The following is a 23,112-nucleotide window of genomic DNA, read 5'->3' as shown; positions in this document are numbered from 1 at the left end:
CCTTGTTACGGTCTCCACTCCTCATATTCCAGACCAAATCAACTAGTTTAAAAATGTCATTATCTAAATAACATTGATACTATAAATAGCTATGGATTTTTGAAAAAAAAAAATTCCAAAAATAATGAATTTTTAGATATTTTTCAGAAAAAATATTATAAATCTATAATCCTGCAGACGCACCTGACAATGTATATGCGTAGTCAGCTGTCAATATTTCCTCTTCATTTCTCCTAATACGTGTTCTGAACATTGATTGGTTGAATTCGAATGAGCTCTTATTCAGATGTGAACCATTCCTAAAAATAATTGAATAAGAATTAAATAGGTACCAACTGATTATGGAATGTGGGCCCTTGTCATACAAAAAATAATCCGTACCAAACAAAGATCTGTAAAAAAAAAAATGTAATTGGACCGATCAAGAACTTCCAAACTGAATTGCAACACTATTAAGTACATACACATTTCAATACTTCATTATTGCTGTTAGTTACACTCTATTTGTGGAGACAATCGATGTGTCGTTTAGAAGTTAATTACAAACGATTCTTTGAATATTATGCCAATTGATTCTGTTCCAAATCTACATATATATATATATACGACAAATATAAAGAGGTGAAAAAAACAAATCATTGAGCCGGAGAAAACAAACTAAATTCAATTAAAGAACCCCATCCACGATTCAATAGACGTGTAGCAATAAGTTATACACATAATATAAAAACATGATTATATTTGTTTTATATTCAATAAATATTAGTGATCTAATAATACAAATAAAAGGGGAAACACATCAAAACAATTTCCATTCAAGAAAGCAATAACCTGTAGGTATTTAAGTAATAGTATAAACTACTAGTGATTCACGTATTATTACGTAATCGGCGAATGCTACTAATTTAAGTGTTTGTGTGGTATAGCTAATACTGCGTGTAGAACTTTTTTTTAAGGATAATTAATCTGTTAACATTATGCATTAAGATTTTAAGAAAAATTTATAATAACTACATTAAATTGAAATGGAGACTGAGTTCAAGCAAGGGGGGCATTTCGTAGAGTGCGAGAAGAAGGCGGGAGCAAGACATTGGATACTGCTGAATTAAAACCCTTTTCAACATCCGCTGCCTGTTATATGACTTTGGAGGGGGGAAAAGTATTATTACTTTAGAAAAGAGAACCTTCAACATAGTGTAGGGAAAATATTCTAAGATTGTATTACAAAAATTTTACTGCCTGTAATACCAAGCATTGCCCTAATTAATTAGGCGTCTACAAAAAGACAAACTTTGTTGTATTAATAGAGGAGATAACTCACCAACAAATCATCTTTGTTACTCTTCATTTTTTATGAGCGTACTCACACGTGGTTACTTAATACTTGGATGTTCTCTCCTTAATAATGAATAAAAAACAGATTGAGAAAAGAAAAATACTGACTGTTCTGGCGGCAACAATAAAAACTGGCATGCTAAAGAAAACTTAGTATTTAAAAACCTAAATTTATGTACTGTCCTCTTCTTTTCTTTTTTAATATGATGCGATGAGCCAGGAGTATTTAGTATCTAGAACTACACAGACTCGTTGCTAAAACTCAGCTAAGAGTCACATTTACTTTGTTTATCTTATATTTTCCCCTTTCTTAAAAAAAAAAAAAAAAAAAAAAGGCATTAGCTATACACGCTCGTCATTAAAAAGGATTCTTCAACTCTGTACAGTTTAGAATTATATATAATATGAGATGACCTACACGCCTGAGATATTCCATTCAATCTTACTTACCGTTTTTATACGCCTCTAAACATATAGACTCCCTTCTCTTTTCTTTATTAATATGATGCACACACTCGATTGCATTGTTATTTCTTAGATCAAGTATCTACTCAGTCATACAGGGCAAGCAAGATGTTAACACCACAACAATCTATTGAAAAGAACGATAGCAACAACCGTTTTTCCTTTTCTAATCTTAATTGTTATTTTTTTCTACGTTTTGCCCATCTCTAAGGATAAAGTAGCATGTGCCGTGCTCTTTTTCTGGCAGCTCGTAAGTTACTAAGCATGAGACTGTTGTACATACAGGATGATTTGATAATGGCTTACTAGCTTCTGCTTGTTTGAACTATATTTAGTATTTACAAGAAAATAAATGAATATTCGGCCAATTAACAGCTGCCAATTATTTTGTAATTGCCCAAATTGTTTATCTATACATCCAAATACTTCTGACACTTTGTTTCCTCGTAAACACAAAATTATCTTATGCACTTGGTTGTCGGCTGTCGATTCACTCACCTCACTTGAGCGTCATGAGTAATTTATTCCTTTTGAAAAACAAAAAACGACATAATAAGTTGTTTTATATATAATTTAATACTTATGTTCCGTTTCCAAAAGTTCAAGTATATATTGAATATTTCTTATTATTTCTTTGAAGAAATTGTAGCTATCACATACAAATGCAAATGTATAACTACTCTTTACTTTTAATGCTATTAAGTAGTATTAGCTATTTTTTAGTTCAAATATATGGAATAAAGTACTATGTAGTTATGTATGTTAATATTATGAAATATAAATATATATGTGATTCATTTAAAAAAATTTAAGTAATAAAAACCATTGATAGTTCGGGATTAATGAAAAGATAAATAGCAGTTGGCTAACTACAAGATAATTTCGGGCGTTTTTCTATTCCTTTTTGGATGTAAGATTTTGTGATACAATAAAGGTAACGACGTGTCCAGTATCCTTTAATTAAAGGCCGGAAATTACATAGAAAAAATAACATATGCATTGAGGTAGATGAGGTTTTGTGATATGTTTAAAAAAGTTGCGAAAAAGTGATGAGTTTATTATTACCTACCTTTTTTATACTTAGGCGAAGGAGGTCTGTTTTTGTTTTTATTTTTTGAGAATAGATAATGGGTGTGCTCATTAGACGCTGAGGATATATTATATTATATTTCATTGATATTAGTTTTTTGATATTCATTAAAAAAAATATTAATTGTTATGAGAAAAGAAAACCAACCATGGTAATGAGAGGCGTGGAGAATGAAGGGAACTCATAAACCCCATATTTTATATCCATTGTGCTTACCTTTTCCTTAAGATTCATGGTGGAAAAGGCATGTCTATTTGATATTAATTTTCCTATGATATCGATCTCTTTATATATCTATAGATATACATATATTATAAAGACCAATGCTTTACCTACATATTAATGAGATAAAGATTAAATTTCATGGCCACAATCAGCAGCTTCTTCCTAAATTGTTTTTGCATTTTATTTTATTTTACCCTACTCTTCTAATTTATGTTTGTAAGGGTATCATTCTAGAGATGCCAAATGTTATACATTAATTATAATCAACATTATATTGGCCCAAGTATATATCATTATAATATTGGACATCCCTTTTTGGCTTGATATTTTTTTTTCACTGCACAAATATATTTTCTGCTGAGGACAATATAAAAGTGACTTTGGCAAAGTTTGAGCTCTACGGTCATTTCGGTACAGGTAAACATATTTTACACCTCTCTTTAAAGAATTTAAGAGTTCCAAGATGTGCTAAATGATTTACTATTTTCTTGTTTCATCAAACATATGTAGAAATATGAAAATGCGCGCATTTTTACGCGTGTGAGGATACAATTGTACAATTTAAATATGTTTGAACTTAACATAGTCAAAATTTTATTTTTATAGGTACCATTCCCTTCTACATAATATGTCGAATGTAGATGTTATTATTGCCTAAGTGGATTTGAAAAAGGGGTAGTTATGTAATGATAATTGGCTCGAATCTTTGAAGCATGAAGAATATATTATTATGCTGATATAAAGGGGTGATAAACTATGCAATGAAATCCCTTTGCTAACCATGCTTTATAATTATTACAAATATCTGTGATGGTACATCATACCAGGCTTGTTGTCGTTTACCTTTTTTGATCCTTTAGTTCACTAAATAATTCACCTTGAATTCATTCACTTGAATCATTCACTTTTTGAATTGTTTTTCGTTTTGTTTTGACAAATTCCAGAAAAATTAAATTAAATCATAGTAAATCGACAAATTTCCAACATCAAGAGATGTATTTAGGTTTTTAGGAATTGAATAATATGCATACTCAGAAATTATTTAAGTAGGTGAGAAAATATATTTATCGAGAGAAATCGAAGTTTTTCATGAAAAATAAATAAAGAATTGGATTATAGAAAATATTGAAAAAAAAAATATAGGAATAAGAGATTATATTTTCTTAATAAACAATGAACGATTTAAAAGATTATTTTTTGTCGTTCATTATTCACTTTTTTTAAACTCATTAGTAGTTTTGAACAATTATCAACAATCTTGCATACACTGTCCATAGGTAAATCTTGCAAATGATTAAAATATTTGTTTAGCGAGCAGAAGAAGGATGCCATTTATATGACTCATTACATGGCAAAGATTTTGATTTTACTTTCTTCAGCAGTCCTTCTTAAAAAATATCTACAAGGTTTAATTTAACTAGTGGTACACATTTTATTACTTTCAATCTGAAGTGACATAGGTGTAAAATTACGGAGGAGTACAACAAGACATCTTATTTCTGAGTAGAGATTTCTGAACTACGACAGTTGGAAATAGCAAAGAATATTCTAAATTTTCTCATAGCTAACAAATATTGAGGCAAAGTTTTGCTCAAAATTCTCAGCGTTGATGCCACTGTAAATAAGCAGAACAGCCGCTTCATCACAACCGAACATCCATACAATGTTTCAGCTTCAGTGAGACATGTCTTGAGAACAAGCATCCAGTAGCCAGCAGAGGCGAGATCTGCCACGTCATATTTGTGAAGAGGAAGGTGCGGCTCAATGCAGATGCTTACATCGAACTTCTGGATAAGAAAGTGCTACCTTGGTCTATAGAAAAATTCGAGAACAACTTTGTGTTCACTCAAAACAGTGCTCTGTGTCTCTTCACTGCTAAGACCCAGGCCTTCCTGAGAAAGAACTTTCCAGACTTTTGTGACCTCAACATGTGGCCGCCCTCTTCTTCAAACGCAAACCCTTTGGACTACTCTATCTAAGTGCGTGTGCTACTATTCATAGAAGTGTCTAGTCTCTAGAGGCTTCCATCAAGGATTGGACCAAGCTCGAGTCTGACTACATATTTAAGATCTGCAAGGGATGTAGGCCTCGTATTGAGGCAATTATTAGAGCTCCGTGCAAACAGTCTATAGAATGTTGATATTGAATAAAGGATGTGCCGATCACTATTTTCAGATGATTTTATTAAATAAATGTCCGGACACAACCTCTCTTCTTCATTCTTGAAAAATTGAAAATAATGAAATGTGTACCACTAGATCAAATCAACTCTGTAGATAATGGGTCACCTTTTATTGATATAAAGAAATATTCTGAGTTTTGTTTTTCATTTAATACAAAATAATATTTAAAACCATTAATGTTAGTATGAGAGGAACAGCCATAAAATTATATACCTGGACATTGAATCATTCCACAAAGAAAAGGTTATGTCCAAAAATATTTAAAATTAATGTTGATATTTTTTTTTTTTCTTGGACTTGATATAAATGATGTACAATGAAACATGTTGATAAGTATTTATCTAATATTAAATTATGAACGTTTTTTTCCTGTGAAGGCTTCTTGGGGCGTATCATGTACTCCTTTTTGATAGCAGGTATTTTTCTTTGAATGCACTAACATACCTTGCGAATATATTTTATAATGATTTACTAAATGTCACACTTGTAATAATTCTTCTCAGTAAAGTCGTAACTTTGTTTATAAATTATAAAATCATTATTTTTGAATACATATGTAGGCATAAAAAAAATTCAGGTAATAAAACCATCGAATGGACTTGCTTTTTGCCAAGGCATGACTATTTTGGAGGGAGATGATTTTTTTTAAAGAAATTGAAAATTGAATTATATTTGTTTTTTGTAGAAAATGTTTGTATATAATGTATAGATTGCTTTTTAACTAGAAGGAAACTTATGAACTATCATCTATGTAGCCCCACTAATACAAAATTAAGTAAGAATGATTATTCTTGAAATTGAGTCTGGATTCTGATACATCCTTTGGAGGCATCCAAATTGCACATAAGCTTCCAAAAAATCGTTGTCACTATGAAATAGGGTAAAATCTGGTCTTATGACCACCAGTTTTAATCGTGTCACTGCACTAAGTGGCCATATCTAGTTCTCAAATTGTAAGAAAAAAGGACATTTCGTTGAAAAGGCATCCGAATAAAAAAAAACAATCGGTTATAATGACCATGGCCTTCATGACCCGCTGTACGCTCTGAGGGATGATTATAATGGCATTCCAATGTTCATCAAGGGAAGCTCTGAGTGATTTGAGATTCGGTGCCTTTGTCTAATAGGCCTTGGTCTCCACATACTGTCATTTGCAAAATATTAGGTCTCATATTTTATCAAAAAAATGGCATATTTCAAAAACTTTAAAAAAAAGAGCCCCTTAAATAAGCGGTCGTTTTTTAAGTTTTTTCGTGTCTGACTGCTTAATATAGGTTTATATATTTTAGTTGAAAAGCCACATGATGGGGCCCAATTAAGTCATATAAATTAAATGAACGTTCTGAAATAAAGTTAACATTCTTCTGGGTATCTCAAGTCGTACCAGAAATTTGAATGCAATGCCTATACTTGACCGAGATATATCTATGAAATATTGAGCTGTAGGGCGCTAGCCTATTTTTAGAGGGGCTCCATCCCCCAATCCCCAAATTATTATCATATATATAAGTAATTGTGTTAGGGTGTTGATCATTTTTGGAGCTAACCCCCCACCCCTCTTAACCTAAAAAATGAAAGTAAACTACACTCCTGCCTATGTATATGACGTATTGTTTGGTATACAATAGTCTTACTAGTACTATGGTACGGTACTATACTAAACTGTTATTGGAACCAGTACTTGCAGTGCCTCCGATGGCGTAACCCCCAAATTTTTCAACTAGCTCACTCCTCCCATCTCAAACAAAAACCCACTTGTACATTGCTCTTAACCCTAGTTATGTTTTATATTTGTAGTTGGAAAATATCAAAATACCAATACTCATATTGATACCGAAAACGGTGCAAAAATATTGATATCGGGACAACAAATATACCGTATATGATGTTTAGGCATTTTTCCTTTTCTTGATATTTGTTCAAGATGGTTTTTGCGTTAACTCACTACTTATGGTCTTTCTAAGGTAAATTAGATCTTGTTTGTACATCTACGTCATGTTGAACTATTTTTTAAAGGTATACCTATATTATATATATTGCAAATACCACAGAAATTGCACGCCTGCTTTTTGCAGTTTTTCATCTCCTTCCTTCGCGTTCTTGTGATTAAGGTAGTTATTTCAAATTTTGAGTGTAGTTTCAAGGAGCTTAGCAGTTGTGAAAGTACATTTTTGTATGTGGATTATCATCGTGCACAGACACGTTGTTGGTTGGTTTACTTGTGAAACATGAATGAATCTCAAGAGACACCTGACGCAACATACTATAATGTATCTGCACATATGAAGAAGTCATTGGAACATATTTACGAAACCATACCAGAGTCTGAATCCCGTAATTTGGGTATACCTTCATACCATAAACGGAGAGTGAATTTATAATATATAAATACTTAGTTACAAATTACTTATTTTGAAGTACAGAGTGCAGGAGAAAAATTTTGCTACATTGAATCATTCAGAAGCTGTGTGCAATATGAAAATAGAAGTAATTTTAATGGAAAAATATTTATCTATTTAATACCTTCTTGTATCCCTTAATGGGGCCTCCTTGATAAGAAGCAATCACATTCTCCAAACGAGAACGAAGCCTGGGGAAGGTCTTCTGGACGTATTTCTTAAATATCTTGCTCTAGAGCCTTCAAAGTGTCCACATTACAGTGAGATGCATTACCAACCTTGGCCTCTACGACGCTCCACGCGTTGTAGGCTCTGTAGAGGATTGAAATCAGGTGATGATGGCGAGAAAATGACTATTACCTCCCGCACTCTGTACATAAATAAAGAATTAAAGCTGTAAATAACGTTTTACTCTATAAAATAATTATCATTTTTTAAAGCAATCTCAACAACCTTTAATGTGAATAATTATTCTAAAAAATACTTTTTATGAAAAAAAAAACATCAAGTATGAGTTCTTCTTATAATATCTAAGATCTACAAAATATATAGTGCAAGAGATTTAAAAAATTAAAAAAAATGGCTGAACCAATCCATTTTTTGGAGAGTTTTTGTTTTTTTAATCACTCTCACGTTTTTTAATACAATTTTTCAACATCATTAAAGATGGTTCTAAGCAAAACGAAAATGCGGGATCTAATCAAAATTGGATTCTACCAGAACCTGATGAAATGGGACTTAGCTACCCTTTTAGTTCCAATGTTGTGAATAGAGATAAATGTGATACAATATCTTATAGGAACAAATCTCAACGAGGTACTTCCAATTGTTATTTTTATTATATGTATATACATAATATTCAAAAAGATGTTTCATAATTATTATTAATTAAAACAAAAAGATGGATCGAACTATAGGTTGTTTTATTCCTCCTAAGATGGATGAAGGAGAAACATTTAACCATTTAAATTGTATTTTTTAATTATTATAATTTATTTATTTATATCTAATTTTTATTTTTTCCAGATCCCCGAGGACTTAATCTCATCAATCAGAACGTTTGTCCGACATGTGGTTGTCCATTTGATCTAGGAAAGAAGAGACGAGTCATTGATTCCTGTGGGCATGAAAGATGTTTTTCATGCTTGTATGCACATGAAGTCTGTAGTTTATGTACTGGACGGCCCCCACCTCCCACACCCCTTCCACCAGATCTGACGTCTCCAGAGAGTAAGATTTATTGACTTAACTATTGTTACATCAGCTATGAATAGAGATACTTCATATTATTCTCTAGTGTATGTATTTATGTATGTAGGAAAATGAGTTGGGGAAAGTCTGTTTATTCTCAACTTTTTTTATTGCATAACGTTTCTCCAGTGCGTTTTATATTAGATATATGTGTACACACTTTGTTGAGTGACCCTGTCTTTTAAAGCCCGCAAATTATAATAACTATCCATATATTAGGCTATCAAAAGTTAATAAACTAATCATGGGAATATAAAGACAGAAATACATAGAGGCGACAAAATGTGTAAATGATTGACCTCAGCTGACACAAACGGTATGTATCGCTACATTAGTATATGTATCTAACATTTACATATTACGAACTTCAATGATATAATAATTTGCAATTCTAAGTAAGGAAATTATATTTAAATTTAATTGACTATGATTGTGTAATAAAAAGAATACCAATCAACATATTTCCTTTTGAGGAATTTGAAGAAATAAGACATAATTATGCCCTGATTCAATGATCAGCAGACTGAATATTCTAATCTGCTATTGTCGTACTATGCCAAACTGTCAATTGTTTGTCTCCAAGGTACACACTGCTGAGCAAGACAGACAGGTTTTGACGTCATAGAGTATAAAAATGGTATATTAACAACATATAATACTACGAATTACAATATTTAAAAAATAATAAATAAAAAACGTAATGGAAGTCAAACATGAGTTGGGAAAGCGTTATGGTATAAACTTGTATTTTTATTAACCTTCGTCGTCTCTATGTATTTCTTTCTCTATGAACGGGGCCTTAACACATCTTGTAATACTTTGTCTCTCAATATGTAAATACCTTTATTCCATCTTACAACCTTTTAACTAAAAAAGAAACAGGCTAGAAATCAGTTGATAACAGTTAGCCAATTTTTCCCAACTATGGAATTAATCTTTAATAGGAAACATTTGAGCTAATTCGAATTCAACTAATCTACATTCAGAACACTGAATAGTGGTAAAAGTAAAATATATAATATGTATCCAGTTTACCCGAAAAATGATGTAAAGAGAGGACAGGTCTGCGAAAAAGAGAACAGTGTTTTTTACCTTAGTTTAGACAGTCTAATAAATAGAACATTTTACATAGGCAAACTCAACGAAACCATAATAATGTGTCATGTAGGAATTTTATATACCAGTCTATCTGATGCATTGTCATGGTAGAAATCAGTGTTGTCACGATACCAATATATATATATATTTAATGTTTTTTTTTTTTAATTGATCTGATGGATTTCCACTGGTTAAATATTAGTAAACATAATAGTATTATAATTACTCCATCTGACCTAGGAATCTTCTTTGAAGTCCATATCCAATATACATAGAGTATATTTCCTTCTCTAGGAACAACCGGGGTGCTAACCTACTCACATTGAGTTCAAGAGAATAATTTCTCCCGAGCGCGTTGGCCTTTGAGCTACGTTTTTCCATTATTTATTTATCGGTTCCAATACAAAAGTTAGTAATGAAGTTTCGATACTTTTCCCCACTAAAAATATAGAACTAAAATGTTGTTATGGATTATTAACATGCTCCTATTTTATTTTGGAATTTTATTCGAAATTTTTATTTGGGAAAGAGGACTCACTCAGAATGTTGATGACCTTATTAAATTATTTGTTTTAGCTAGTACACTTTTCTAGTAAAAAAATAGGGTTACATCATTGACAAGACAATTTGTTTATAACATAAGAATGGGGCTGTTAGACACAGTTCCAATATCAATTTAGTATAGTCTCCTTATAAATGTGTTAGTACTTTAGTACGGGGTTGCCAATCAACACGAGTTGAAATATATATATATATATACTTGGGTTGGGACGGTACGCTAAACCCATGGTTTGCTAAAACTGCGGTACACCCTTCATGGTAAGCAGTTCGGTATGGTATTTTATAAATAAAAAAAATTAATGCAATATCTGTAGTTTTTCAAGTTTTTTTCGATATTTCTTCTTTAATAATTTATTTTTGTTACATATAAACTTTCTCTAAAAAAAAAGAATAAAAAAAAATATACACGGGTTATATATATATAAATTTATTATTTTATATAGAAAAAGATGACCTCGTCTACATTTTCCCGTAATAAACAAGAACGATTAGCAGTCCCAATATCACAAGTTGTCGAAAAAATGATTTCGCTTGATATTGATGTACCTGTGGTTGTGAGGTATCAACCAGCTAACTTGGAAACATTGTAAAATTTATTCAAACTATCCCTTCATCATAACACTGGATTTTCGTCTACTGGGATGAATTTTATCCATTTGAAAGTCTTTATCTCTTTCTTGTATAAGCAAATACATAAATTATTTCTTATATAATAGAATGCCTATCTATTAAAATCTTATCTCAATTATTTTATTAAAAAATGACCAAAATTTGTAATATTAAAATATTTAATATGTGATTATATATGTACTACCACACCGAACTTAAAAACAAACCGAACTGCGGAACACCCCCATACCCTACCGTCCCATATATATATATATAGTAATAGTTAAACCATTATAATATATGTCTTTCATATCGCTTGCTCAATATTTGCTATTGACAATGATTTATACATCTTTTTTCAACTTTATCGAACATAAATATTACATATGTATATATATTGTTAACAAATTAAAGAATGAAATCCCAGTGTATGCAAATCATGATATACACGCCTTCACAACAACGACGACAACTCATTAAACAACCTAATAAATCACTTATCCCACAACTCATCTTCCACATTATTTAAATACATTTGAGTCCTATGCTCCATGTAGACACATGATACAACTCCAAAAGAGTCTGAGAAAGTGACACATTGATGTTTTAGTCCTACAAACGAACTCTAATAATTCATAGTAATAGAGTACTACTCTGTTTATATAATTGTCGTTAAAAAGTTATTATTTATCTCGAATAATGTATATGGATAGAGAGAGATATAAATTTCTATTTCTTATCTCAGGAAATAATGAACTTACCACATCTGTAAGTGAGTAGAGTATACTGCACATATGCTATAATAATATCCAGAGTACATGAGAGGTTTTTTGTTTTTTTTTAAGTTATACAAATATAAAAAATATATTAATATTTTATTAAATGACTCCCTAGTTTAGGTCTCTTCTTTCGGTTTTTTTTTTGTTATTTTGTCGGATCTATTGTTATTCTTAGCCACAAAAGGAACATAGAAAACTTTATTAGCAAGTAAAATGTCATATGTCCTAAATAAAATGGAACTCCGTTTTTTGAGGCGTCGTTTATAGTACAGGGGCGTCCCCAGGATTTTATTTATATTTTTTTGGAAGGGGGAGTGGGGGCATGGTTTTTGGAAATTTTATTTAAAAATTAAATTTTTTGGAAAATAACTTCTAAAATTAAATTTTTTGCAATTTTTTTTTTTAAATCCTCAGCTAATCACAAAAAATTATATTTTTGGAAGAAGAATCATAAATTCATAGCTTTTCATAAAAAATAAATTTTTTGGAAAAAAAAAAGTTCAAATTTTAAATTTTATGGAAAAAAATATTTAAATATTAAATTTTCTAGTAAAAAGAAAAAACTCATAAATTGGGGGGTGGGGGCTATAGCCTTCCAGCCTACCCCCTGTAGACACCCCTGTTAGTGCAAGATTTCATGTTAGCTGTTGCCGAGTAATTCATGAATGAGTCTTATTCTGATTTTTTTTTTGCCTTTTGTAGTACTGTAATATTTTTAAAGTTTTTAGGAGCATAAAATTCCTCCTGCAACAACTGATATGAAAACAATGCAATTACAATACCCTCAGGCAATCTATATTTACCAATCATATAACTATTTTATAAATGGAAGGGAAAAATATCTTAAATTCCATTAAAAACCCCAACAATATTTTTGCCTCATACTCTTGTATTATTTTGCATATAAATCTCCTTATTTTTCCGATATCTCTCTAGTTCATTGTATATTTTGAATCTAAGTAGTATGTAATTTAAGAAAAGTAGTAGGGTGTCAATAATAATTGACAAATATGTTCGATATCCGTCAATATGTTGATCAAGTGTTTCCTTATTATCAGATTTCCTTTATAATGCAATTTACTATTTCAAATAAATTAGCTGTTAGGAAACTGTATTACCTACATACGTACTCTAATTAATGAATGTGTGCTTATCTGATATGTACATACATGGCATCTGTTGTCGTGTGGAAAAGCTCGATTGATGCATATGCCTTCCTCTCATCCATCCGCTGACTATACTGATTATATTTTCTTTTTTCCAGATATGTTATCCGGACACATGAACAACAGTAGAGCCGTCTCCAATTCCTCCATCAACTCCTTCTATCCTCTACCCTATAACAACACTCCTAATCTCTTTGATACACCATCATCTCAAATCCATTCAAACAATTCAACATTGGATTCCTTCAGATCCGCAGATTGTAGTCCTCTACGACGAAGTAGTAGAGGTCTTCCATCACCAGCCAGAAGTTGTCATGAATTTCCTCCAAATGGCTATAGAAACTCCACAATTTCTGCATCCTTTCGCTCACGTCCAGCTAGTCCAGCCTTTTCTCATGCTCTTCCACCCATCTCTCAAAATGCAAGAGGTATATTCATTCCTACTATATATTCTTCAGTTGAGTGCTCTGCATGATTTGATCAGTTCACTTATTCGGCACCAAAATCGAGTTGCTTTTTTTTCTCAAAATGTCCTTTGTCCTAGTTTCCATTTCAACCATTTAATGCTTATAATATATATTTCTGTTGCGTCATTTTTTTAATGTTTTTATTTCAAACTAAGTTTTGAAAAGGCCTTTACATTGCAACCAAATCCTTTAATACTTAAAAACAGTTTTCTTACTAATACTTAAAAGAATAACAAAATATGTTGTTTTTTTGTAACAATTCCTTAGGATGTAGTGAATTTGCGGTTGTATTGTAAAATAATCTTTATATTTTTAGAATAAGATGTAATTGCAGAATATGGAAGTGGGGTTTTACTCAATACGTAAAAAAATACTTGCTGTAAAGAGAAACGCCGGTTCGTTTACTTCCATTTTTTGCTCAAATATAATCAACATTGGAGTAAGGAAATTAAAAAAAAAATACTGTACGCTTATTTCGTTAAATCAATTGATTTATTATATTACATCGCATTTTTTTAAATTTTTTATAGCCTAAATAAATCAATTCATTTAAAACCATTATACAATAAAAGATCACTCATGACAATCCGTTTGGAGTGAGTTTTCCCAACATATGGTATCTTTTATGAATTACACATACCCCTTCCCCATAAATCTTTTAGGGGGAGGAAAAACTCCCAAAGGAATTTAACATAGATTTAGCTTCAACGTACAAACAGAAAAGAATATAATTTTAAGGGCTAAACATCTACTACAACTCTCATCTAACAGTTAATAAAGTAAAATTACTGACCCTTCAGTTTCAGCCACTCCACCTCCCCGAAGGTCTCGATTCTTTGCCAGTCCTAAGCCTTCTAGGCCTTCGTGGATGCAAAGACACGGAAAAAGGCCTCAAACTGTCAACATTGACGATAATACCTTGTCAGGTAAAATATGGAATTCTTTCATTTTCGTATATATATATTTTTTTACTGTCTTTACTATAAACATAAAACTTTTGGTTCCGCAATTCCTTTAGACTATCCATCCTAAAAAATTTAAAAATAATAAGGAATTGCAATAAAATACTTTTTTTTTTTTTTTTTTTAAACGACAATTTCTGACATAGTTGATTGACACAATAATAATTATTATTGTATATTATCATATGCAACCCAATAGCTCTTCTACATTCGGCCGAAATGCCTCAAAGTATGAGAAATAAATTTCAATCAATGTGGGGTATAGGTAAATCAAAAATCATTTTTGTTTTCTGTGTGTTTTTTTACTACTATTTTTTTACAAAATTTTATTTTACTTCTTCTTATATTTTTTAGACAAGTTAGAAATTATTTGAGTGGCTTGCATTTTATTTTCTTACTTAAATATAAATGTTTCTTTATAAAAAGTCATTTTTTGTAGAGCTTTCTAAAACTATAATAATATATTACGTATGTATATTGTACATGATCCTTCAGTGAGTTCACAAAAGAAACTTAATTATTATCGACAAAGAGAGTCAATCACTTTTTTCTAAATAAGCGTATGTACAATCTTTTGTATATACTATTGTGGTGGCCAAATATATCTGTATATGTAATCAGTATTCTTTTTGGATGGGACGGAGCCTTTTACTCTTGAAAAAAAAAGCTAAAAATAGAGGAGATCATACATTTGTTTTTGGCAGAGTCAAATCTGATGATTTATGTCATTACCCATTTATTGTTTCGTTTTGTTGAAGGAAACTCTTATTGTTAGAAAAGAATCAACATCCCTCAAACTTAGCTTTAGCACCTTCTTCACTATGTGAATGATGGTTTTGTATTGCCCATTGTGGCCTAAAGGATACCACTCCTCACAATTTAACAATGAATTTTGAAATATGCATGAACATAGAACACGTTCTTAGCATGAATTGATTCTCACAACTTTTCCTCCTCCAAAAAGAAACAGCGGAGTAAGTGGACCAAAATCAGTTGATTGTCAATTCCTCTTCCCGACCAATAAATTGTTATTGATTAATATTCGTTCGAAATTGGTCAAAGTAGCTGAACACTTGACCTAATTCAAATTTTTCATCCAATCAACATTCAGAGTACCGATTAGGAGAGAAATCGACTACTGACAGCAATATATTACTAATGGGGTGACATTTGGGAATCGTCACTTCATTTCGTTCATTATTCCTTACTCTGGCTTACTATTAAGAGGTATGTGAGGGGCGTCCGCAGGGTTGGAGCTGGAGGGGCTATAGTCCCCCACCAAAAAAAATCCAGACAATTAATTCTTAATTTTTCTCCAAATAGTTTATAAACAGCTGTAGATTTTGAAATTTTTTACCCAACTTTTCTGTAAATAGCTATAGATTTTTGAATTTTTTTCCCCATAAAATGGTATATTTGAAGAAAAAAAAATCCCCCCCAGTCTAAATATAATCTTGTGGACACCCCTTATATGTTCTTAAATGAGTCTTTTTGACACCTTTAATAGGTGCCCCATCTTTTCATATGATTTTATATATATATATAGACTTATTTTCTTCATAGAACTCTATATTTTCATCTTATACTTTTATTTATTTATAAAAAGCCTTAACATTTTCCGCTTGAATTTTCATTTAACCCACTTATTCCACCTATCCTTTTAATATCTTTTTATATAACGTTCTATATACTAACAGCTTTTCTATTTGCTCTTCATTATCAATCTTTTAAACGTATGAATGTTCAGGTGTGACTGACTCGTATTCACAAATGTTTGTTTTTTCCAAATAATAACTCCTCGTATTATGATTTGTAGCTATAGCATGTTCATATAAAACTGTTGTTTTTTTTTGGAAAAAGGTATGTTGTATTTTTTGTTTCTGAGTCATTATTTTTTTTTTTTTGTCAAATTCTTCTTTAAATGAATAAATGCTTTTTTTTTGTTTTTGTTTTTTTTGAGAAATGTTAAAAATTCCTCCCCTTTGGGTGCAGAAGTTTTCTTCCTTTTAAAGTCTTCTTTGCCAAACTACTTGAATGTTTGTCATTTTGTTGATGAAGAAAAAGGCAGGCGTATTTTATGACTCAGATGTAACTACCTAAGTATATTGTTGCTCTAAAGTAAGGTCATCTCTTCATGAGTTGAAACCTTTTAGTATTTATTTAGTGCCTGCGAAGTTTTGTGTAATTTTTTTTCCTTACCTGAAATGATGTTCTATCAATATACATATACATATATATTGTAATATACTATGTGTGCATATTCTAATATCGTTTATTAAATTCCCATTTGTTGTTGACTAACAGATGATACCGGATCTATTACTACACGTGGTGTTGGTGGAAGTACTAGTAGTACTAATAGTGGACTCGTAAGTAGACGAAGCAGTAGTGGAATATCACCGAATCCCTTTATCCGTTCCTCACTGAGAGCATCCTCTGTAACTCCCTCATCACATAACTTTGAATCATCTTCTGGAATTAGATCATCACCCTCATTTGGTACACTTCCGAAACAACATCATAAACCTCCGGTGTCTTGTTATTCGGCATCTTCCAACGCATCGACGTGTTCCTTTGTTGAAGGATCTACTCCTCCCTCTGAAGGGCTTAGATCCTTTGCTGATTCTGGCGTTGTTGTCATGATGGATCAAAGATCTAACGATTCTTCATCCAATGGAGATTTGACAGGAAGCCGTTCATCACTTGCAGGATCTTCCTCTCATCGCTCCGGGTCATTTGTTCCATATGAATTGCAACAAAGTAAGTTGGTTTTTTTCTCTCTTTAAGTTCATACTCTAATTAGTTGTACATGTAGTTCAATATTGTCAGAAGTCTAAAGAGCAGTGGACTCTTAAGCCCTTGTATTTTGAAATTCCTCAGCGAGAACCGAATCCAGCCTTCATTGGAAGACAATGGCTTTACAGTGAGGTCATTGACCACTTAAATTCAGAACTTCCAACCAATAGAGGTGTGATTATTACTGGAGCACCTGGAACGGGAAAGACATCGATTATCTTAAAGATGGTGGAGCACAGCTGCTTTGGGAGATCAGAGCCTATTTACAATGGTAGGTTTTTGAATAAAATGAATATTTTTGTATTTTAACATGTATTTTAAATTATCTTGTCCCCTTATAGATAGCGCCTTTAACTCAGGTCAAAACACCTATAGAAAACAGCCCATGAATGCAATGAAGAGATTATCTTCAATGGTTGTAGCCTATCAATTTTGTCAGACAGAAAATCGTAACACATGTACAGTTCCTGAGTTTGTCCATTCCTTAGCTGCACAGCTAGCACAGAGTCCACAGCTTAGATTTTATAATAATTATTTGAGTCTGAACTCGGATATAAGAGCTAAACTGAGCCCTGGAGAGTGTTTATCAGATCCAGATACTTCATTTGTTCAAGGAATTTTGGAACCTCTGCGTTATGTTCATGGAGAAATGATGGCAATGCAAGGAGGGGCCATCAAAGGTCAAACATGCATCATTCTAATCGATGGTCTTTGTGACTCAGAATTTCAGAAAACAGACTATGGAGATACAATTGGAAGTTTCCTAATTAAACATCTTGAAGCTCTTCCTCCTTGGCTAAAAATTGTTTGCACTGTTAGATCCGATATGACAGGCTGCACTCGGGGTCTGCCATTTCATCAGATTAAGTAATTATTCTTTTTTAAATATTGGGGATTTTTTTCTCTTTTTGTGCACTAAAACAAGTTGTTAGTCAATATTGCTCATATGATTAATAGCAAGGATAGGAATGATTCATTATTTGAACGGAAATTCCTACTACCCATTAATTTGAATTTATAAATAAACATCGTTATTTTTTCTTCTTTATTTCTCTGTATAGTTTGGACAAATGTGACGTCGATGAAAGAGTACGAAAGGATATGATGGACTATATTTCTTATCGTATTTCCAATAGTCAGGAAATAACAGCAAATGTAACCCCTTCCTTAAAGTCACCTTCGAAAGATTCCTCCGACGGTACACCCATACAGAGATTTACTGATTATCTGATGGAACTAACGTCGGGTTGTTTTCTTTTTGCCAAATTAACACTGGACCTCGTGGAAAGAGGTAACTTGGTCATAAAATCGTCATCCTTCAAGGTTTTGCCTGTTTCTCTCTCGGAAATATTTCTTCTGGAATTCAATCTTAAATTTCCAAGTTCTCAGTCTTTTGCATCAATTGCAGATATACTCTCTGTTTGTTTAACATCAAGATATCCCATGAACTTAGATGAAATTTACTCTTGCGTCACATCTTTGTTAGGTAACTACTCCATAGAACTTAGATTTCCACAACCTACATACTTATGCTTTATTTTTTAGTGAACGAAGTTCTTCCTTGGCCCGAATTTGTCAATCAGTTTAACATGCTCTCGGGTTATCTTATACGAAGAGGTGATGAGTCTATAATGTTTTATCACCCACTTTTCCGAGAGTGGCTTCTATATAGAAGCGTCGATGACCATTCTACAAAGTTTCTATGTGATCCTCGTGTGGGTCATATTGGAATTGGCCTCAATCTTATTCGTAGAGAAGGACAATTTGAGCCTGAAACTCTTCTCGAAATAGCCTACCACATGTTAGAAGCACATGTGTGTGATGATCCTAGTGAGGATAATACTTCTTTAGCCGGAGCTGCGTCAAGAGAACTTCAAGCCTGTTGGCTTGCTCAGCCCGCCGAAACTATTTCCCATGCATTAGCATCATTAAAGAATATTTTCTCTCCTGATGCCAAAGTTTCCAGACTCTTACTTTTATCTGGTGCATCTCCCCATTTTCTTGTGCAAAACTATCTCAAGAAGGCTCCGCTTATAGGTATGCAAGGGATCATGATTCATTGACAAACTTGATTCTAATGTATCTCTTCTCTTTTGCAGGTGTTTATGCGCACGAAGGATTCGAAGAAATGGTTGGACTTCTTTTAGAATATAGAGCAGATGTCAACAGTGCAAACGCAATGGGCGTGACGCCCCTTATGTTTGCTTCCATGAAAGGGTATTTAGATATCGTTCGGTTTCTCTTAGAGTCTGGAGCAACTGTGAATAAGACGGATCGGAATGATAGATGTGCTCTTGTCTATGCTGCGCAACACGGCCACTTAGCAGTTATTGAAGTTCTCATTGAATATGATTGGGATAATGACCATGATTTGACCCTTGCTGAAGCTGCTCAACAAGCCATGGTTATGGCAGCTTCTAGAGGACGAACACAGGTATGTACACGCGTATACATATTCTTTGAACATGTACAAATTAATATTATTATTTTAGGCATTAGAGTTTTTCTTAAATATGGCTGAAGTGAGAGTTAACTTTCATGAAACTTTAAATGGAGAAACAGGATTGTGTGCAGCAGCTTCAGCTGGACAACAAGAATGTTGTGAAATACTTATTCGACGAGGAGGATGCGCCTTAACTGCTAATCTATCTGGGTCTCCTCCTCTACATGTTGCAATTAAAAATGGTCATTGGAATGTTACTGATTTCCTTTTAAGAGAGGGTGCTCATATTGAACAAGTAGACTCCACTGGAAAATCCCCTCTTATAATTGCATGCATGGAGGGGCACCTAGGTCTTGTCGAGCTATTTGTTTCTCGAGGAGCAGATATGACTAGAGCAGATCGTGATGGCATTACTTGTATCGGTTGGGCTTGTCTCAAAGGGCAATGTGAAGCCGTTTCGTATTTAATAGATCAAGGTTGTGATATATCGGTTGCAGACAACACCGGAAGGACGCCATTAGATCTAGCTTCCTTTAAAGGGAATTCTGAAATTGTCACTCTATTACTTGAAAAGGGAGCTTCAATGGAACATACGGATATAAATGGAATGAGACCATTAGATAGAGCCATCTCCTGTAGAAATGCATCTGTAGTCCAATGTTTCCTTAAGAAAGGAGCTAGGCTTGGTCCAGCTACATGGACTCTAGCGAACGGAAAACCCGAGATAATGTATTTTTTTTTTTTTTCATTTTCTCTATGAAGTCCATATTGTTTTAATTATTTTCTAATTAAATTTATTTAGGTTGCTTTTGCTGAACAAGCTTCTGGAGGATGGAAACACCTTATTTAGAAAGGAAAAACTACAAGATGCAGCTCATCGTTATCAATATGCCCTAAGAAGAATCCCTAATATTTGCTTACCTACAGTCTCAAGTATATCAGATCCCAAGTTGCGCAAGACTTTCGAGCAGCTAAACGTACATCTGCTCTTAAATCTAACGAGGTGTAGACGTAAAACAGGGCATTTTAGAGAGGCAATTGATCTTGCTGATAAGGTTTTGAAAATTAATCCCGGATCTTTTGAAGCTTACTACGCTAAAGCCAAAGCAAATCGTGAATCAGGGAATCTGCATTCGGCTTTAGCAGATTTGACTGAAGCTGTTAGAATCGCTCCATCAAATCGTGATATCCATCGAATCATTCTTCGTGTAAAGGAAGAAATATGTCGTGCTGCTAATCCAAATAGAAAAAACAATTCAGACTCAAACAACAAGGCCCTTAAAGAACTAAACAATAATAACTCAACAACTGCCATTGACAATTCGGCCTCTAATGCTGAGGAAGATCCAGAACAAACAGAGGAAGAATTAATTGACATTGATGAAAAAGAAAATATTTCAGAGAGTCGAAAGGACTCCTCCTCTGTTGGTGATAATATGTTGACAGAGAAAGAAAAAGAGGCGGACTCTACTTCGGGCGTAGACTCATCCACTGGCTCCAGTTCCACAAAAGATTTTGATAGTTCTCTAATAATATGATAATAAAACCATTAGGAATTATTATTACTTTTTAGCATCTTAGAATAATTGAATTTCTACCTAGTTAAATACATAAAGTCACACACTTGATTATGTACATACATACATACTATAAACACGTAATCTCGTACCTATTTCTATCATTATACTTATTTTTCAATTGACCAATGAAGTGTGTAGCAGAAAAATGAAATGTATGTTTTTAGTCAACAAATATATATATATAGTGTGTTTTTTTTTTTTTTTTGGAGACATGGTTAAGGTAGGAATAAATGCAGGATCCATGTGACTACAATCATTAATCATTTTAAATGTTTTCCCACTATAGTTCTACTCCTAAGCAGGCCTGGTTTTGGGCGTGGTCATGGCAAAGATAAATTTTTCCTGTTTTTATTAAATTTGATTTTCATTTTTTTTTTAAATAAATTTTGATATTTTTTTTTAGAATAAGAAATTTAATAAATGACCTTTTTAATGACATTTTTATAAATTATTATCACAGATAATCATTAAACTATTAGAAATATATATCCAGTTCGGGACTCCCAGTAAGGGTGTCCCGCAGGGGTTGGGTTGGAGGAGCTGTTCCCCTCCCCACAATCTCTACATAAAAAATCTTTAAAAAAATTAAAAAAAATTCAAATTTTTTAAATTACATCCCACTAAAACCGACCTTGCTCATTAGGTAAACAGTTTGTACGTACAATCACGCCTTGTTCTCAATATCTGTAACCTTACCTTATAACCATCTCCATTTAGCAGAAGGAACATGTATTGGTTGTTTTTTTAGTCAGTGCTATCTCCTTTTTAACAGTCTCACTGATATTTTTTTCTTCTCCAAATATTAATAATATAATTATTAGATTTTTGTGTTCACTATTTCCAATTTTTTTTGAGATACATCCATTGTTTTGTTGTTGTTTTTTTGTTCTTATTCTAAAGCAATGAGAATTTAGCAAATTAGTCATTTAAAAAAATCTTTTTAATGACCCTGTGAACAAAATACCCCTTATATCGTTGTTATTTATTTATTTTTTATCGATAACAACCATTTTTTTGCTTGGTATGTTTTTGTTATTGAATTATTATTTATTTAAAAGCAATGAGGAAGATAGTTTTTATTTTCTAAGTGTTGTAAAAAACACTTTTGTATGATTTTTTTTTCAAAGTACATAAAAAAATTTATTATGAAAAAATGAATCTCATTTATGTGAATTTTAAGTTCCTGAAGATTTGAAATGTTATAAACTCTAAAAGAAAGTTTTTTTTCATTTTGAAGTCATACTTTTTTTTTGCCTTCAATCCTTTATAATTTGTAAGAAATTAATAGGGAGTGGACATCATTTTAAATAAAAGTCTTCTGAGTATCATCTAAAATATACTTATACCTTACCTTATTAAATCCCTTTTTAGAGTATTTTTTTACTGATGAACAATTGTAGTGTTTTATAAATGTATATTAAAAATTATCATTTTTTTCTAATTTTTTTGATTTGTAAAATGTTGGAAATAATTATGATAATACATTTCTTTAAAAATGAAAAAGTGTTTCTTTAGTTCTGTTGTTTCCTTTTGAGGAAAGTTTCATTTAATTATTTATACTATTTTATGAAAAGAAAAAAAGTGTGTTCATTTCAGAAACAGATGAACCCATTTCATACTATATTAACTTAGCAAGGAGCTTTTTCTTCCTATTCAGCCCCTTTTCTATCTTCTTATGTATCGATAGTAGTGTTTTGTCAAAT

The 23,112-nt window shown here is 32.1% G+C and overlaps 1 protein-coding gene and 1 long non-coding RNA gene across 7 annotated transcripts in view; one reads left to right on the top strand and one right to left on the bottom strand.

The window, feature by feature from the left end:
• LOC121129327 (protein TANC2) overlaps positions 1-22,912 on the top strand; it is a 52,330-nt gene extending 29,418 nt beyond the window's left edge. Inside the window, exons 1-14 of one of the 6 annotated variants that reach the window (XM_040725039.2) lie at positions 7,439-7,641; positions 8,364-8,513; positions 8,724-8,927; positions 13,260-13,589; positions 14,429-14,554; positions 14,790-14,855; positions 16,895-17,350; positions 17,406-17,657; positions 17,728-18,253; positions 18,448-18,872; positions 18,932-19,423; positions 19,486-19,820; positions 19,879-20,558; positions 20,632-22,912. In XM_040725039.2, coding sequence (XP_040580973.1) covers positions 7,527-7,641; positions 8,364-8,513; positions 8,724-8,927; positions 13,260-13,589; positions 14,429-14,554; positions 14,790-14,855; positions 16,895-17,350; positions 17,406-17,657; positions 17,728-18,253; positions 18,448-18,872; positions 18,932-19,423; positions 19,486-19,820; positions 19,879-20,558; positions 20,632-21,367 — 4,893 coding nt within the window. In that variant the 5' untranslated portion in view covers positions 7,439-7,526 and the 3' untranslated portion in view covers positions 21,368-22,912. Of the gene's footprint in view, positions 1-7,436; positions 7,642-8,363; positions 8,514-8,723; positions 8,928-13,259; positions 13,590-14,428; positions 14,555-14,789; positions 14,856-16,894; positions 17,351-17,405; positions 17,658-17,727; positions 18,254-18,447; positions 18,873-18,931; positions 19,424-19,485; positions 19,821-19,878; positions 20,559-20,631 lie in introns of those variants that run through there. The other 5 variants (XM_040725054.2, XM_040725046.2, XM_040725060.2 and 2 more) reach the window with 5 other exon arrangements.
• LOC121129354 (uncharacterized) lies at positions 7,508-7,949 on the bottom strand. The gene is made up of 3 exons (XR_005868430.2): positions 7,822-7,949; positions 7,706-7,762; positions 7,508-7,647 (listed from the first exon to the last, which is right to left on the bottom strand). It is a non-coding gene; the product is annotated as an uncharacterized lncRNA (long non-coding RNA).
• Positions 22,913-23,112: the final 200 nt, after the last annotated feature.

The sequence above is a fragment of the Lepeophtheirus salmonis genome, chromosome 1 (genome assembly GCF_016086655.4).
Source record: "Lepeophtheirus salmonis chromosome 1, UVic_Lsal_1.4, whole genome shotgun sequence".
NCBI lineage: Eukaryota > Metazoa > Arthropoda > Copepoda > Siphonostomatoida > Caligidae > Lepeophtheirus > Lepeophtheirus salmonis.
This window is presented reverse-complemented; position numbering and strand designations above follow the sequence as displayed.